General features: G+C 38.1%; 3 protein-coding genes across 7 annotated transcripts in view; 2 read left to right on the forward strand and 1 right to left on the reverse strand.

The window, feature by feature from the left end:
* Window positions 1-2,014, forward strand: part of LOC148335303 (DNA topoisomerase I, mitochondrial) — a 28,555-nt gene extending 26,541 nt beyond the window's left edge. For all 3 annotated transcript variants that reach the window (XM_088298640.1, XM_088298639.1, XM_088298641.1), the window contains exons 18-20: window positions 266-366; window positions 919-1,068; window positions 1,654-2,014. In XM_088298640.1, coding sequence (XP_088154766.1) covers window positions 266-366; window positions 919-1,068; window positions 1,654-1,756 — 354 coding nt within the window. In that variant the 3' untranslated portion in view covers window positions 1,757-2,014. The remainder of the gene's footprint in view (window positions 1-265; window positions 367-918; window positions 1,069-1,653) is intronic.
* Window positions 2,015-2,027: 13 nt separating this feature from the next.
* On the reverse strand, window positions 2,028-5,965 carry hsbp1b (heat shock factor binding protein 1b). Its single transcript, XM_088298642.1, has 4 exons — window positions 5,749-5,965; window positions 3,949-4,015; window positions 3,596-3,722; window positions 2,028-2,644 (listed from the first exon to the last, which is right to left on the reverse strand). Exons 1-3 carry the CDS (start codon window positions 5,791-5,793, stop codon window positions 3,598-3,600), a joined length of 237 nt encoding a protein of 78 aa, XP_088154768.1. The 5' UTR covers window positions 5,794-5,965; the 3' UTR covers window positions 2,028-2,644; window positions 3,596-3,597.
* A 66-nt stretch (window positions 5,966-6,031) lies between these two features.
* The window catches only part of LOC148335305 (solute carrier family 66 member 2), a 35,683-nt gene continuing 22,971 nt past the window's right edge, over window positions 6,032-18,743 (forward strand). For all 3 annotated transcript variants that reach the window (XM_088299463.1, XM_088299464.1, XM_088299465.1), the window contains exons 1-3: window positions 6,032-6,335; window positions 8,090-8,332; window positions 8,615-8,748. In XM_088299463.1, coding sequence (XP_088155589.1) covers window positions 8,121-8,332; window positions 8,615-8,748 — 346 coding nt within the window. In that variant the 5' untranslated portion in view covers window positions 6,032-6,335; window positions 8,090-8,120. The remainder of the gene's footprint in view (window positions 6,336-8,089; window positions 8,333-8,614; window positions 8,749-18,743) is intronic.

Below are 18,743 nucleotides of genomic sequence, written 5' to 3' on the forward strand. Positions count from 1 at the left end.
TACTGGATATTTTACCCATTATATTATATTTCAAACCCAAACTATAAACTGAGTTTTCCCTTCTAATGTGGGGCAAACGATCAACCAGCATGTCTAAACACAGGTCTTGTGGGATTTGAAGCGGCAAGTCCTATGGCTGCTTCACTATGACAAGGCTCCCGCTCACAATGCCCTGAGCATCTGACAGTTCCTGGCCAAGAAGAACATCATTAAAGCAAATTCCCGACTCACTTGATCTGATATTGTCTTTATCTCATTTAATCAGATTGATGCAAGAAAAGAGCAGCTGGCTCTTGCCAAGACAGAGCTGAAGCAAGCTAAGAAGGACACAAAGAATAAAGGCAGCTCAGACCCAAAGCTACAAACGTGAGTACTGCAATGAAAAACAACCTCAAAAAGCAACTCACATTTTTTTTTTTATTTCAACTGCGCAAAGAAAAAATTATATTTGTTGATGGCCTTCTTCTGTGGCCTTCAATGCAATTTCTATCCTAAATGTAAATAGTCACTGGTTGCTTAGAGTGCAAAGACAAATTGCTTCGGTGATCTCGTGATGCGTTTTTAATGTACAGTGGACCCCCACTATCCATGGCGGAACGTGAGGGGGTATGACCGTATTTGCTAAAATCAGTGAAAATCTGAGGTAACCCAAAAAGTCATTTGAGTATTTAAATGCATATACGTATAGATCAAGATAAGGGAGAGCTTAAATATATGCGGGAGTCCACTGCATAATGTGTTAGTATTCATACCACTTTCATTGCAATAAAAAGCTGACTTGGCCTGTTCTACATCTCATTAACAAAACTCTCACCATCACTATTTTAAAAAGACTTTTGATCTCTCAGTAGGGAAATTCACTGAGCTACTAAAAATGATTTAGTATTTTTGTGAGTTGTCTCTGATCTGATACTCAAGACTGGTGGAGAAGAAGAAAGCAGCTGTGAAACGCTGTAAGGAGAATCTTCTGAAGCTGGAAGTCCAGGCCACTGATCGAGAGGAAAACAAGCAGATTGCACTGGGTACCTCCAAGCTTAATTATCTGGATCCACGCATCAGTGTGGCTTGGTGAGTGCATGAGGCAACCACTTAACTCGACAAGTATATTTCACCATATGGAAAGCACTTTGTTACAGCTCCAGCTGTTGTGAAATGCACCAAATAAATAAAATTGTTTTGTATCGTAAGATGACAAATTTACTTTGGGGTCTGCAAGAACCAGAATTAACCGTTTTTATGTGAAGATTTTCTTTGTTCTTGTTGTTCTTGAGTAGTATTTTGCCACAGATTGACAATGATTATAGTTAAGGTATCCAGTCTAACTTCAGAAGTAGCTTATCGCACTTATTAATGAACACAACTTTGTCGTCAAACACTATCTGTAAATAAACTGGATAAATTATGATTGAATTGTTTTCTCTTCAGTTTATTACACACCAAGTTAACTGGCTCACTTACAGCATGTAATGTAATTCTACTATTTTGCTTCTGTAAAATGAGTTTTGAATGACAGCAGTTATTAAATGATTCTCAAGTTGTCAAGACTTTCGAGGCACAGGCATGTTGCACTTGAAAGCCGATTCAAAGATGCTTTTTGTTGGATTTCTTATTCTGCAGAGGATAATCAGGTTCTTTTTTTTGTACTTGTTTCAGGTGCAAAAGAATGGGGGTACCTATTGAAAAAATCTACAATAAGACCCAAAGGGACAAGTTTGCCTGGGCTATTGACATGACAGAGATAGACTTTGAGTTCTAACTTTTCACTTGGACAATTTTAATTGCTGTAATGCAATTAAGTAACCTCTGTCATCACATTAAGTAGACTAATGTTGCATTAATTACCTGCTCTCCTGCTGTTGTTTTTTTTTTCAAGCAGAGTTATGACATGATCAGTGACTGCTTGAGTTTTTTCTTGACAGGTTTGCTTTGTTTGGCACTTAACCCATTAGATTACTGTTGTATTTTGTTTTACAGTTTTGTTTGCATTCATTTGAATAAAAGTTACCACTATGCATTGAAGTGCCAAGTATCTTTTAAACACCATTTATTTGGATTAAGTCTGTACTGTACACAGTCAACACGAACCATGCGCTTAATTTGCATTGTAAAATGGTTGTTTACAAAAAGCACCTCCTGATTATATTTAAAAGCACCTAGCACCAAATATATACTATGTCATTCAACAACATTTTATTAAATAGAATTATTAGAAGAAAATCTGGTAAGAGGGAATGCATCTCACGGCTCCTGAACAGTGCCTGTCAAATTATGCAGGCATCAGTTGTTAATTTCCTGTCTTTGAAAGGTGGTTCTAAAACTATTAGCCTGCAGAGTGACAGGCCGGGGCAACAGTGTCTCTATCAACCAGCATTACATTTCACAACATTACAATATAGGACAACATCCCTGTCAGTGCTCAAGCTCCATCAATTTGTATTTTTGCACAGCTAAAGTTCTAACGGGCAAAACACAGTATTCTATTTTACAAATGAACTTCCTTTTTTTTTTTGTTGTTAAATCAATTCATAACCATGTGTCACAATAGTCAATATATAAAAAAAAATATATCACACAAGTCAATGTAATTTTCAGGATTGGAATTCCACTGCTCCAGTACAAAGGATCAGGCCTCGTCTCTCTGGACCTGTCGGGAACACACAAGTATTTACTTTCTGTTCACACTGCAGCTTAATCCCAGTTTTTTAGCCCATTCACAAGTATTTGATTTTCTTTTCATGTAGTGTGAATAGTGCAATTACGACTTCCTCAAGTCCTACCTGGGCCTCTATTGTATGAGGTTATAAATTGGATATGTATGCGATGCGCATTGTCTGCAGTTTGAACGCTCATCCGTACGCATCTAACCTCTTCGTCATCGATGGATGCAAATATGCGTGCCACGTGGACAAGAGTGAGAGGAGGGAGCCTACTGACAATCGTCAATCTGCAAAATTGTTTTGAGTAACAATGTTGTCTGTACATTAACTTTAATTTAATCCCACTTGAAACATGAACCACAAAGTGGACATTTGTGGTGATAGTCGTAATACATCCACGCAGAGGGTTCATGTATTACATAATAAATAGTAGACATCTCTGTGACATGACGTCGCCATTAAATGAGATTGAGCAGTGTTGCTTCATATCCACAATTTTTTTCCATCGCCTCCTGCCTCTCTCTAGCGATACGAGATGATTAAATGAGCCCCTACATGGCGGACCAAATTTACTTCTGTACACACTGCCGACTGATGTCATTTTTTTAATGCACATTAGTTGATATCGTGTTGTGTGGGCATGCGTGCCATGTCACACAAGCTATGCGTTCACCTTAGATGTAACATTTGTTTTTGTAATTTGAACGAGTACATAAAACAGCCATTTGGCACCGTCTCTGCGGTTGATTCTCAGTTTTGCTATTCAATGAGGGTCGATGAGGCCGTAAATGCAGAATTTGCCCCATGAACTCCAATCCAAAACTGCTTATTTCGAATCTTGAATATTGATATTTGCGAATCCGTCTTCCCCTTTGATGATTTTTATAGAACCTGTGAGGATGATATGCCAGTTGAGTAGAATGGATGAAATGGCTTACCTTCATGAGGAGCCTTGACCTTCTTTCGGCTTTTCAGGCGTTGCCCCGTTTTCTTCTACGCCCGCTTGGGTCATTAGATCAGCAATGTTCTTCTCCAAGTCATCAATCCGTGTGCTCATTTCATCAAGTAAAGAAGCAGTTAAGGTAAACTACATCAATAACGCTATGGTGTGGTTAAATTATTGTCGTCATCAGACTGCATTCAAGTCTACAAATTAGATGGAAATGGTTGAATGAAAACAATCATCAGTATGATCATTTGCATCATTAATTCTGTCCTATAGAATAAACACTAGCTTGACATTCAACCCATGAAAGGCATTAGCCACTGAGAATTTAATATAATTGGATATTCCTCCCGATGATCTGGTCCGACATGGTCTGGAACTTGTCTTGCATCTGTTGCAGCAAGGTTTGCACCTGGAAAACATGCAGTAGTAATTTAAAATTGCTTTTCCATTATACATGTGCCACAACACAACGGCCTTGCTCGGCTCCGAGTGGGTGCTTTTCCTTTATATTTTTTCAGGGCTGTGCGGTTACCATGGAACTGCTTGTCAGAACCTCCTCTGAGGTGGTTCTAAAACACAGGCCGACGGGGGTCATGATGTTACTATCTAGACATTTCATAAGCAATGCGTCAACACCAATGGCTGCCCATTTTTCTGGTTTTACTCAAGCGGGGCGTAGATGCCCCCTGGTCATAGCCAAGTTATAAATATAAAGTAAATTGATGAGCTGCACAATCTAAAAAATTAAATGTACATTTTGCAATAATGGCCTATCATATCATATCACAAAGACATGCAATATTTTCCCTATGGAATAGTATGCTTTAATGTAAATTTGACCAGTCAGATGCAAACTTAATGTGCATTGCCACCCATTAGTTAGACATTATCTTGGAGAATTCGGATACCAGAGAGTGAGGAGGACATACAGGTGACTCAGAGGCGTACAAAATAATTAGTCCGAGCTCTTCATTCAGTATGAATAGGAGATGGCGGTGAGCTTTGCGTGCCACTTGTGGAAAAAATGTACCCCAATATTTCATGCTTCTTGCCTTCTGCTGTCATTCATACTCAATGGAGAGCAAGTTCTCATTCATTTGGCCTGCCCTGAAGCCCTCCGGCGGCCACGAACGACCAGCCGGGTGAAATGCAGAGGCTCTGGACTGCAGCTGGAAACCTCTCATTCAATTCACCAATAGATCCGGCTAGCGGTGCATGAAAGTTCCTCCTTCTCCCAAATGTCTCTAGCACGTCCATTAATACATGTACTGCTCTCCATAAATATTACCACCCTTGGTTAAGATGTGTTCTTTAGATTTGTTTCTAATTAATATGGGAGCAACATAAAAATCAATAAAATATGGTAAAATCCAAAATTGAATTCAATTGCATTTATTCAGGGGGACACATTTGGAAATAATTTTTACATCAAATCATGTCTACCACAATTATTATCAACCGTGATGTTAATACTTTATATTAAAGTAAAAAAAATAAAAAACACAATTTAGCCAATAAAACCGTACCTAATCTGTAATGTTTCACAAGATGCGTGAATACGAAAACTGGGATCTTGGACCATTCCACTATCTGGTCTGTGTGTTCATCACAAAGCGCCGGTCTGCAGATGACTTGTTTAAATATCTTTGTAGACCTACAGTACTTAAAAAACATAATATAATTGCCAAACACTATTTGCGTATAAATAGCGATAAGGTACGTAAGAAAGGGCGCGGAACAAATTGAATGTTTTTTTGGGGGGGCGGGGGGCTTAAGCGTCTCGGTATCGTTTCCATGACAATCGTCAGACTAATCCGTCCACTGTCAACACAATTGTTTTCTAAAGTTCTGAATAATTAGGATAAAACAAATTAATGAGGGTGGTTTGCTAACAAAACAAACAAAAAATAATAATAATTTCGAAGACTAAAAACACATATTTAGAGCCCCGCGTCGTCGCTAAATAACATAATTATTTAGAACACACGTCAAACATGTTTTATACAATTTGCGTAATAATATGATATAGAACGTAAACCACGCTAGCCAGCCAGTTTATTTCCAACTTCGTTCGGTTGGTTAGCCATTTCTAGCTAAACTAGCGTAGCTGACCCAAGTTTGCTATCAACGTTTGCGACTCACCACATTTGTAAAGTCCTGCACGGACTTGGGATCTGTCTCAGCCATTATCTGCTGTGAATAAATATCTAAAACCCTAAAGGTCCCTTTCCAGTTGACACAAAATGATTATGATGATGATGTCCTGTTCGGAATTGCTAGCAATTCGTTTGCACAAACCACTGCGCAGTCAGTTGTTCCTGTCTAGAAGGAACTCACGCGAGAGTTCGGAGAGCCACTCAAAGGGATGTGGGACTTTGTGTTTTCTGGGAGGGCCATACATAGAAGTGTGTAGTTTTATTTTGCCTTTCAAGCCTCTGGCTCAGGAAGCGCAGAGGACTTGCTGATAAGCTGCGAGGTCGAACCAGCATCCACCTTTTGTCCGCTACGGAAATGTTTGGTACACATACTCATATTGAAATTACAATATTCGGTATTCGGAGAAGGAGGGGGCATGTGTGCGCGCATGCAGGCGCGTCCCTGCTGCCCTTCCTCCGCGACACTTGAGATTTTTCAATTGGAGTTGTCAAGAAGCTCCGACTTTGGTTCTGACGCCACAGTGTACCGAATAGTGTTTGGTTTCGGTGCAGAAAACTGGATGAAGCCAACAGGTAAAGCTGAAAGTCATTCAGCAATGTATTCTTTCAGCCACTTTAAATAGCTATTTTTATATTAATATCAAAATTAATGATACGTTACACATTGTTTTGGGAGGTTGTTTCAGACATTATAGCAAGCTATCTAGGTATTATCATGATTTGTGTGTGTGTGTGTGTGTGTGTCGGGGGTGGATGTTATTAAGACTTTTTTTCTGTACGTCTAAAACGCAACATCTCAGTGGCCCAACCCCGCGAAGTTATGTTTTGGTTACGCAACAAAGCAAGACAGTTGCTCCGGGCTCAGTAATTCCAGGTAACTGCTGTGATGGGTCACCCATGACACTATGAAATAGGCGACAGGAGTAGGCTATAGGATTATTTCTGTGTAATGAATAACTTAAGTAAAGACTTTAAAAGCATGTTTGCGCTGTGTTTTCTGCTATACAATGTCTTAAAGCTCCCTTGTCTTTTTAAACTCCCCCGTGTTTATCTACAAGTGTATGTGTGTGTGTGTGAGAGTGTGTATTCATTTTTTCATTCATGTAAGGATTGCCTAGGAGAACCTGTTTATGAGGTTTCAGTTATTCTCTAACGTTTGACCAGTTTGGGCTAATAGCTACTTTAAAGCCATATAGTGTGACTTGTCATCTGACACTGGTCCCTTATTTTGCATGGTTCAAAGAAGCCATGCTTTCAATCTTAGGCTCAGATTGGTCAAGTGCTTACATCTACCAGTCACTAAAGATTCATAGATGACCAGCTTGTGGCTCATGTTTGCATTCTCCAGGCTCTTGTCAGCATTACAAATACTGACTAGGCATGAACTTTTTTTTTTAATTAATACATGCATTTCTATTTTTCATTCAAGTGCTGGTTAGGAGGCATGAAAAATAATTATTTGTGTGATTAGGGAGTATGTCATGTGTAATATTTACTGGCAGTAAATAGAAAAAGGGTCAAGTGTCCAGCTCTGTTTACCGCGAATGACAGATTTTGACAGAGAGGAGGACAGAACTGTATCTTCATGCTCAGGCAGCTAATAGAGAATAGCCCGCCGACCCGCCCCCGGCAGTTGTCAGCAGTATAATGTCAGTCAGCTGTGACACACACACTCGGGGTCTGATGATCAGTTTATCATTTTCTCATAAACATATTAACACCCAGCCTAAAGAACGAGTGTTTTTGTTTCCACCTTTCCATAACAGTAATCTGTATAATCCATTTAGTTTGACTCATAAATAAACATCTACCAGAATCTGGTAAATTGTTCTCCCGTTAAGGCAAGATGCTGTGTTTTGATTTCTGTTAGTTCACATGATTACACATAAATGACAACGCGTTTCCACCCAACCTTTTTGAGGGATGGCCCATTAGGTTGAGCCCATTACATTTGTGTGCAGATCCAGATAAAAGCGCAGATTTCTAATTGTATTTGTACTTTTTTAGTTGAATTGACTATTTTTATGCAGTTACTCAGCAGATCCAGTAGTTGGCGTTATGGGGGGGGGGGCATAGTAAACAGTGTAATTTATTTACAGGGATCCTCGGGTTACAAAATATGTGTCATTGACTATCAGTCACTGCCACTAACACAATAGTAAAGTTGTAATTATTGTTAGAAAATAAATTAATAAAACTGCTGCATGCACAAGTTCACTTTGTGCTGTTTGTCACTTTGAAACCATGTATTTTGGGGTTTTCATAAACCAAGATTGCCGTCCTCTAATCATATACATGATACTCACACAAGTTATATTACTTCTCAGGTTCCTTGGACACTGCTGATCCCCTCCTAGTATGATGAATCCTCAGGTAGTCCTGCAGGAGGAGGAAAGTGAGGGCTCATGGATGCTGTTGTCCTGGCTGGCGTCCTGCCTCATGGTGATTGGGGGTGCTCTGCCTTATGTGCCACAGTACCAGGAGATCCAGAAGAGTAGCAACACAGAGGGCTTCTCTACTAGAGTGTGCCTGGTCTTGCTCACAGCCAACATTCTGCGAATCTTCTTCTGGTAATTGAAAATAAATAATTCAATTGCATTTTTAGGGAAACTATTTTAAAAATAAGGGTAGACTTTCAAAATGTCATCTAAAGGGCTCAATAGTGAAGATGTAAATAAATTTGATAAAAAGAGTATAAACTGTGGGCTTATTAGTAACTTGATTTGAATTATTGTTCAACATATATGCATTTGTTTGGTTAAACAATTTATTTTTAAGTAGAGACAAAAGTACAAGTAGTACAAATCAGTACACATCACTGACTGATGATTTGGCTCCTTCCGCATGTGCAGGTTAGGGAAGCAGTTTGAGCTCACTTTGCTGCTTCAGAGTGTGGTGATGATCCTCACCATGTTTGCTATGCTCCACCTGTGCTGCTCTGTCCAAAACACCAACCGTGTGAGCACAAAGCAACATCAACTTTCAGGTAACCAGCATGACTTTCAAGTACAGTGATGAGAAATTCTTGCCAAAAGAGGGGGCCACAGGAAAAGCTTGGAATGTCAAACTTGCCTGTTCTCCTCCCTTTGACCCTTTTTCATACATTCTCATTCTTTCTTTTTCATCAGTTATTCTTGTTTGTTTCATTCTGTATGTAAAATAAAGCAAAGTCTTATAATCTATACCATATATATAAAGAGTTAAAACATGATATTTTTACAACTGCAAGGGGAAGCTATTAGTAATATCGATATGCACGGTAGGCCAAATTTCAGTTATCGAGTGAGCGTCTATTTTGAGTGAATGTTTTACTTTATTTTGAATGAAAACATGGAACTCCAGTTCCCTTGTTACACGGGACAGTTTAGAAGAAATTTAAAAGAAGACTAGCATTAAACAAGGTTACATCTATCGTTCACCTACATTTGATTGAGTGTTTGAGTGCGCAACAGTGTATGCGTGTACACGTTACACAAAGAATTGGTTGAAATGACTGCTTTTGCAAAGAGACTCGCAAGGAACTCAGATTTCGTACATGTTTTTTAGTCGATAAGTTACTGGCACAAAAGTGATTTAATAGAATGTTGAACATTCTGATTCCAAAAATATTTGACAAGGGAAACTTTAACTTCCAAAGTACTTCCTTTTGTTGTGTTGTTACTTTGGCTCAAGTAATACAAATTGGTTACTTTTTGCCACTAAATGGATTGAAAGCTGGTTTACATAGCTATTGTCAGCACTGTTTGATGAAATAGGGAGTTCCATCCATCGCGCTATTACACTGCACACTAGTCTATGCTGAGTTGCAGACAATGCATTGGACACACGCACTGTATTATATACGAAAGACAATGAAGAAATATTGCGTGTATACTATATATATTTATATATATGTATATATCTATCTATGTGCATGTGTGTATGTGTGTGTGTGTAAATGCTGTTATTATATTTTATAAGTGTTTTCTCTATGACTGAACTACTTCAAGCCTGCCTTGTAAAAGTGTCTCTTGGATATAGTTGCAAAAGGGGGGGCTGGTGGGCTCTGAACAAGAATAGATCAGAGCAGCCTTTAAATGAAAATGTCAAATGAGCTGTCCTCTCTCCACTGGCACACATGTCCAACGAATCAGAATTGGCGGCATGTGAAGTAACTTCCTCTGTAAGATTTGTATCAACAAGTTTTCTAAATATGCAACTCTTACGTACTCACCTGGCTTTGCTTCCATTTATAATCATCTTAAGAAACATTGTCTGCTCCACTTATGGCACTTCTCCTTCTGATCTGATTTCACCACTATCATCATCTTTCCTCTCATTTCTGTAGAAATCACTACTTTCTCCTCTCTGAACCATTCCACTGTGAATACATATAAGCCTACTGTAAGAATCTATAATGCCAAACGGAATCTATAAATCACACAACACAAAATCACCGACTTCAGTGATTTTCAAGTCTGTGGCAGAAGTTTTTCCAAGTCATTGTCAGATTTGATGGACCAAGACAGGCCCTTTTGCAAAACAGTTCCAGTCAACTTTTGGTTCACTATACGTCTGGTGCACGATCCCCCTCTCCTGGATCAAGTCGGTATTGCCGAAGTGGTAAAGAAACTGTAATTTGGAAACTTGCTATGTATTTGGATGTATTTGCGCATCATCTATTAATACTGAGGGTGGGCAATATCTTATCCCAGTTCACATTAGGCGAGAGGACTTGTCGTCAACCAATCACAGGGCTCGTAGAGACCAATGAGCAATAGTATTGCGTTAAAAAGTAATGCTTTTCCCAGCCATGAACAGCAAGAGGCAATGGTGAGAAACTGGCATTCAGCAATCATTGTGCATGTACAGCCAGCGGTGTCACATGATTAAATCTATCCACTTATCCTCACAAGGAAACCACTTTTAATATAATGGTGATTACGCTACACCATCAACAGAGGGAGGCAAAACAACACAAATACAAGCCAGCTCTTACAGGACATGACAGTGATTTAATAAGGATGAAAATTGGGATTAGCCTTGATTGTCCTGGTCAGGTTGGCATCCGTAGGCAGTGCAATGGCCCCGGGCCAGTGAGCCACTGATTATGTCGAACTCTGCAACACATAGGTAGCAAGTTGCTTTTAAATGTCTCGGAAATTGTGCTATGTGACCTGGTGTCTGTTAGCATCCAAGCAGACTGATATATTTCTTGAATGTTGCCTTAACTGTGCAAAGAATTTTAGGCTAGAGCTGGGATATTAAACAAAAAAGAATCCTGATTTTGGCAAAGAAAAAAAATGTAATCTACCAAACGGTGCAGTAATTTCCTATGGTGTGAAAGCTCCCCAAATGCACCATGCTGTTGTACAGTAATTATTTGTATGTGATTTTGCCCTCTCCGAGCGTGCTGTAATTATTTAATGACACCGCAGTTGGAATTTACTGTAAAACTAAACACACGACAAAAAGAACTACACACATCATACTTTACATGCTTCCTTTTAGAAACATCGCAAGTGCTACTTCACAAGTCAATGTAAAAACAGTTTTGAAATCAGTGAATAAATGTTTTTATTAATCAGGATTTCAATATCAGACATAATAATTATGATTGGTATCCCCCCCTCCAAAAAAAAAAAAAATTGCACAGCAATACTATAGTCATGATTATGCTAGAAGCTGACTTGGGAAGAACTTGTCCAGCCTATACTTTTGTATTTCTGTTTAGAAACAAAGAGCATTAACCTTTCAAAGCCCTTTCTCTGTCTCATTTGCTATGCTCTCTAATTGAGGTTTCACTTTCTAAATGTATGTACGTCCTTACCCTGCGCACAAGCACAGTGTGAATATTTTCCCCTGTATTTGTGTATATATAACCTGGGAAGTAAATGACGTTTCATGGAATTGAACCCCTCATTTAAATAACTGAAAAACTTTATGTCAGATTTTTGTAGGTTACTTTTCTGACCAACAGGGGGCAGTATTTGCTAAAATAACTCAAACCGTGTAATGGGTCCAGTGACTCTTGTTACCATCTCATTGGTCAAATGAATTTCCATGAGCGATGGATGATTGAGGAACTTAGGAACCACATGGCTTCAACTCTTCCATATGTAAATAGAAAATTACTCCACATTAACTTTTATGGTTAAACCTAAAACAATTTTAGTATTCACCATTATGCGCCTCAACAACCCACTTTTGCTATGATATAAATTTGCTTTACTTAACAGTGAGCAACGTGGCTGACAGTTTAATTTTATTTCATATTTACTTTCATCACTTTATTTAAATTAGAGCTTGGTTACCTGACAAATTATCCACTCTCCACTGGGCTCATTTTTCTCAACTGAATTTAATGTTTCCTATGCAAACACTTCTTCCCGCATAACTAATTGTGAATTCATTTCAGGTAGCTTTAATTTGGCTATACTTGAATTCCAACACAGGTCTCTAATGATTCTAAGGTCTCACAAACTGCAGTCTTTGGAAAAAGAGAGGTTTGCAAATATCATTGCATACATGGATGCCGATGTATTTTACGAGTTAAGTTGATATGATTAACTGTGCATTTGAGCACTCTGCCACTCACACTTATCTGCAACCCTCAGCCAGCAATGCAGTGGACCAAACTGGGTGTAATGAACTCCAAGAAGCGCACACACAAAATACACATGATACAGCACAATCGTTCTTTTACACACAGGAAAATGTTCTGGATACTTTCAGTGTGCTTAATTAACCCCCTGGCTACAGTTTGATTAGCAAGGCAAATTAAATCAGTCGTTGAGAGGTACTGTAGTTCATTAGCAGTCATGCTTTTAGAATCGCTGGCACTGAATCATTTTGAAATTGAAATGAAATGCCTCTGAGGAAAAACTCCTGGAGACAATTGTATGATTTCTATTTACACTACAGTGCATTCATTTCACTGAGCTTATCGTTGAGCAATTGTAGGAAATGTGTCATTTCTGTTGAGTAGGCATTTTTGTGCTTGTCTAATCAGTTTTGTCCTAATCTGTGGCTGCAGTCGCTATTTATGGTGGAGTTTCTAACTGTTATTAAGTGTTTAAAGTTAGTGCTGTAAATGACCGAAATCTTTATTTGGTTTAAGTTTAGTAGAGTTTTCATCGCAGAGCATTATTTGAACACCAATATCAACAAAAATTCTCAAACCTGTGTGTTTTGGATCATAGCACAGTGCTTAATTTTGGACATTTAAATAATTCATTAAATTGTTGATTTTGCATTATTGTTGTGTCACCTGACCAGATACCATTTTATACATACAACTACACGTACAAACAGTGCGAACACGGGTGCAAGTTAACTTTTTGCGGATGACAAAAACTTTATGAATATTTGTCAGAAATGGCACATATATTTTGAAAATGTAATTTGAAGGTTCTCTTGAACATGTACTTATTTTTGTATGCTTGGCTTTCATTTAACTTAAAAATAATTATGGAATGTAAAAAAGATTGACAGTTAATATAATGTACATTACGTGGTGATTCTCATGAAACTCTAAAATAATACATCACAACTATTAAACGGTGTACTCCCTTGTAAAAAGTGTTTTGGTGTCTTCAGAACACAATTTAATGACATATCCCTGACGGAAACTTGATATTGAGCCAATTTCTCAGTTTTTAGCACATTTTTTTCAACCTCATCCCATTTTTATTTAATTAAGTGTTTTAATCGACAAGTCAAACATTTTAGCCTTAATTTTCTTCCAACAAAACATTATTTTATTCTTTTTTTACATATAAGTCTAGTTTTTTAATGCAAATTCCATGAAAATGATGGTTAAAATTGTGTGTGGTGTATTCTTTTACGTCCAATTATTTTCGCCCATTTTAGTTTTTAATATGAATTCATGTCCAGCTCCCCGAGTGATATGTAGTTCGCTTCCAGCTCCTTGATGAGCTCTTCTGTCTGTTTTAACTAAACTTGCAATCCAGCTAAACCCATAGTTGCCCGACCAGTATAACGTATCTCAGTTAGCACAAAGTGGCTAATATCGCTACATGCTACACTGCAGGGGTTGGCAAAGGTTTTGATTGGCGGGCCACAATGGGTTCTAAAATTTGACAGAGGGGCCGGAGCAGGAAATGTATCCATATAGCGCGTCTTGACTTTGTCCCTGGTCTCGTTCGAAGTATGACCATTAATTCTTCACTTTTGCGCATTTATTCTGCCGTGACCGGCGGCTCGCCAACTGCATTAGTTTGCTGTGAATTGCCCGGAAACCCTCCACCTTGCGTTATTTTGCATTGAATTGTGTGAGAGAGTGGTAATCGATGCCATGAAATGTTACGTTAATTTTCGTCTCATCTTTCCTCGTGAACTAGACTGTCTTTAGACTTTAGCCCAGCGTTTATTTAATGAACTACACTTTCGTCTCATCTTTATTAGTCCATTAAAATGCATACTGACTTAATCACTGTTATTGTTTAGGATGTTTTAGTTTCATCTCGTCTGGTTTACGTCAGGTGAAAAATGTGTGTTGACCTAAAATTTTTTTCATCTCGTTGTTGTTAACGAAATTAACACTAATTACAATATATTTGTTTGTGACTTACATTTGTTTGACCATCTTAAACATTAAAGTGGGGAAATGATGTCATGAAAACATTGATAAGAAGACATACTTTTTCAAGGTAATGGATTTCGTTTAAAAAAACTAAAGACAGGTTTACCTGTTTGTTCTCCTTTGTGGACTGTGTAAAGCATAGGTCACCATTTTAAAACGTTCAATGACTTTGGAGATTGCCAAAAAATGTGCTACGTTGCTGTGCTCATATACGTATTCAGCAATTGTGGTAAATGACTGTCGATGTCCTTTGACCTATAGTCCAATGCCATCAACGATAATAACTTCTCAAATTGAGACGCTCAATTTGGTTGAAATTGCATATTGTGCTTGTGCTCAGGACATATCGCATTATCAGAAAAGCGCCAATCAAGTGCACTTCAAGCCCATGTGCATGAATTGTGAAGATTTGAATTTTACTTACTCCTGTCATTCTTGGAAGCTTTGTGCACGTTGGTCCTTGACTCCGCAATGTCAAGGAGGAGCTGTGATAGGCACACATCCCTGTGAGCTTTAAGCTCATTATTCCCCCCATTAAGCTAAACTGAAATGAGCTCAGCAGCCCCAACAATTGCTCCTCCACTCCCACAGCTTTGGTGCGCAGCCCTCTCTGATTAGACCCATCACAAGGAATGATGTGATAAGCAGAGAACCCTAACACCCTTTGGCATTCCTGCCGTAAAATGCTCTTTGTTTGTCATACACACAGTAACCTATCATACAGTATAGAGCAAGCAATATATATATATATATATATATATATATATATATATATATATATATATATATATATATAGTGCTAAGAGTGACCTTCATGACAGTAAGGCTTCCTTCTGTAACTAAAAATGACAGCTACCAACATTTAATGACTATAAAGGCTTTCAATCTTGAGGCGGCATAATACAGTGATGCTTGCGCAGTGTGAGAAAGAGGCATAGTCATGTGACTCTACGAGACTTGATAGATTTAAATTCGTTAAGAATTACTAAAAGTAACAGAGCACATGGGGACTGGCCATGGCTTTGCAACAAAGCATGCAGTTGGTTGCCAGGTTTGCGCAAATGACACAAAAAATACTTTTTTCAAGAAAATGGCACACGATGTTGAATTAGTTACAATATAAACAGAACGACTTGTCAATTCATATAATCAAGCCAGAGTGAAGCTGTGTCTCTTGAACAACCAGTCAAAGAGTCAAAGCCAAGAAGAGTCTTTCAAAAGTTTTATCCTAGCAAGTCGCAAGTTCTAAAATTGCCTGCTTGGGTCGTTGTCCTCATCTCTGCTACACTGTTTACAGTATCACACCAGCTGTGCTGGAGAGCAGCTAAATGTGGACGTATGAAGGACTATTTACTCTTTATCTAAATTACTTTTAATGAAGCCTTTCTATGCCAATCATTTTTGCGCTTGGACTGGGGTGGACTAGGATAATTGTATCTTGAGGAGGTCAATTGAGCAAATAAACTACTGTTTGGAACTGTTTGTGTTTCAAAATGTATATTTTTATTAATGTTGTAATATTCAGTAATCTTTGTATCCTTTGCTCATACAAAAATTACAAAGCAAACAACAATTCAGACACTGTATGTAAGGTAGGCTCTAGAACTGCACTAGATGGATTTTATAAACAGTTTAGTCACTTTGTATATCTGACCATGCAAGTGTAAATTATGTGGGATGTAAACAACAGCTGGTGGTTCTTGATCAAGCAGAGTCATGATTGCAACGTCATTACGTCAATTTTTGTTGAAGTAAACACAGGCAAAGATTGTTCTCTCATTTGTTGTGTAGTTTTTGCAGTATCTACTTTCAACTGAATTCTCCATTCAAGACAGTTTGCACGTTGTGTGGGTAATGAGCAGTGGGTAGGAGAGGAAACGACATGATTTTGAGCAACATGACAGACGAGAATTGGCAGTTTCCACCACCCATCATGTAATTCTATGTTTCTGTAATAATATTAGGAAATGTCATCATGTGTCCAGTAATTGCTTTCTGTTTTATACCAAAGCTATGAATGGTCTTTGTCTGTAGTGCTACTGGCATCTCCACTATGAAGGTCAACGTATTTGATTGGAAAAGCTTCCATAGTTCTCAAAGCCCAGTCCTCGACGCTTGGTCTCCTGCATATAAAACACCTGATTCTCAACTCAACTCAACTGTAATGTACTTAAACATAACCACCGCTGTATGCAAAGTGGTGTTCATGGAGAAAAAAATCAAACAAACCATACAACAAATAATGATGATCATGATCATTTGAATCAGGTGTATCGGAGGAGGGAAACATCTAAACCAAAAAGAGACCTGTGCTTTTGACACTCTGCGTTATTGCACCTTCAATAGCAGTTGTTTATCAATCGCTGTGTACCTGCATCTCTGTTTTCAAGTCACAGTATCTTTGATTTATACCTACTTATCTCAAGAGGAAGAAAGCCTCTCATTGATGATGTGTCTGCCCTAGTTGACCATATTAAATAGTTTGGTCTACTGGGCTGTTATCTAAACCCCAGGAGTCCTCCCTCAGGTCAACAATTGATTATTAGACCTGATTACCTTTACACACACGCACACGCACGCACGCGCACACGCTCACATACACGGTTTTTTTTTTTAGCTTTTATGTTAATGTTGGTTGTTTTTTAATGGGAAGGAAGTAGATTGTTTTATCTTTGTGTGTATATAATCAAGTACTGTACATGATGGTTCATGAATCAAAATACGAGCAATATTAAACTCCTGTATTCAAATGTAAAACTGGAAGTTTGCAATTTTCAAATTTTTAGTTTATCATGCACTACTGTTAGTTTATGCAACCTCTAACCTTGCACATCTTTTTCCAATGCAGAAACGTTTGTCGACCAATTTTTGTGATTTATTTTGTCAAGTTAGCTATCCTAGACAGTTTAATTGCAGAGATGGATATCAATATTTACTCTTACTACAGAATAACTAGGACATAAAAATAATCGATAAATAAACTTATTTGCAGACATCATTAATTTTATGGAGCAAGTGTATTGTATTTTAAAATTTTATTCCTTTAGATTAAGTAGAAAAAGTATTTATGTAACTGAATTTGTACACCTTGACTTGAAAATCCGCAAGGGCTTGTACTACTCCGGTCCTTTACAAAAAGCCTTTATTTTCTAAGTCTCTGATCATAATTCTCATAGTCTTTTATCCTCCTTTTTTTACTGACACATTTAGTGGTGTGTTTGCATTTGTGAGACAGTATATGAGGCAGATATAACAAGTCAAATCAGAACATGAGAACTAGTGAGCCCAAGTGTAGTTAATTGGATGTCCCGCTCCTCTGTCTCTGTCATGCTCTCCCAGCATATGCTCGGAGGAGTGAAGCGCTCCAGTGATGCATCACCTATTTAATTCCATCCTCCCCTCTCAGCAACTCCTTCAACCTCAGCACCAAGGTCACTGCTGTTCAGCAACTTAGGCTTCTCTCCTACCTGTCCGTCAAATGCAAACATGGTGTAAAATGTTTTAATCCGTTAACAATTTTTCTTATGTTTGGAATAATTGACATACCAATGTTTTTTGTGAATTTAACGTTTCTTACGACAGCATGCTTGACTTTTCTTTTTTTTTTTACCCAATTGTTCAACGCGGGGATTTGTCAATTCTTAAACTGTTAACTTCACAGGAATGCTTCCAGCTCCGATGTCTTACATGCATTTTATCTGGCTCCAGTATATTTACAGTATGTTGCATACAGCATTTCACTAGGCATAAACTTGTAGTAAAAGTAAAGAAAATCACCTAAAGTGAAGAAAGGAAAGAAAGAGCACCAAACTTAATGTCACTACATTCAAATGTGCTTTCTGAAAAAAGGGAGTCCATTAATGATCTAAACTAGCACGTTTCCTGTCATTCCACTTGTTGAGGGAGGTGACACGTTTATTGTGTCAAAAAGTATCAAGTGAAATCTGAGGAAAAAAGTCTTTTTACATTATAAACGTTTAGCCCAAAAAAATCATAAAACAGATTGTAAGAAAGGTGAACAAGTGCAGCACAGGTTTTTTTTTAACTACATTTATTTTATTGGCTTCTTGCTGGAATTTAATTCATTGAGATTTACTTTACAAATACATGCCAGTTTCATTACAAGAGAGAAACATGTATGTAATTTAAAAAAAAAAAGTTGCATACCAAAACCTACATCTTCAATGAATCCAATATACTGTAGATTGTCGATCCTAAAATACTGCATTTGCCGGGAGCAAGCTGCATTCATAAGCGATAATGAGCCCAAGTAATAGCACGATGGGACACCTGGGAGAAGCTGTTGTTTAGACACAAATTGTGCATTTGTAATGCGGATAAATGTTGCACCTGGAGGGCCGTCTCCAAAGTTGAACGTTCCCTTCCCCTCCAGCAGT

The sequence above is a fragment of the Idiotropiscis lumnitzeri genome, chromosome 6 (genome assembly GCF_059441095.1).
Source record: "Idiotropiscis lumnitzeri isolate Australia: NSW breed Sydney's pygmy pipehorse chromosome 6, RoL_Ilum_1.0, whole genome shotgun sequence".
NCBI classification, from domain to species: Eukaryota; Metazoa; Chordata; class Actinopteri; order Syngnathiformes; family Syngnathidae; genus Idiotropiscis; species Idiotropiscis lumnitzeri.

Excerpts from the sequence above, each read along its gene's own strand:
- hsbp1b (XM_088298642.1), bottom strand. The coding sequence starts at position 5,793 with ATGGCTGAGACAGATCCCAAGTCCGTGCAGGACTTTACAAATGTG. Across the intron at positions 4,016-5,748 it reads TGCAGGACTTTACAAATGTG|GTGCAAACCTTGCTGCAACA; the intron begins GTGAGTCGCAAA and ends CATGTTTTCCAG. Across the intron at positions 3,723-3,948 it reads GGACCAGATCATCGGGAGGA|TTGATGAAATGAGCACACGG; the intron begins ATATCCAATTAT and ends CTGCTTCTTTAC.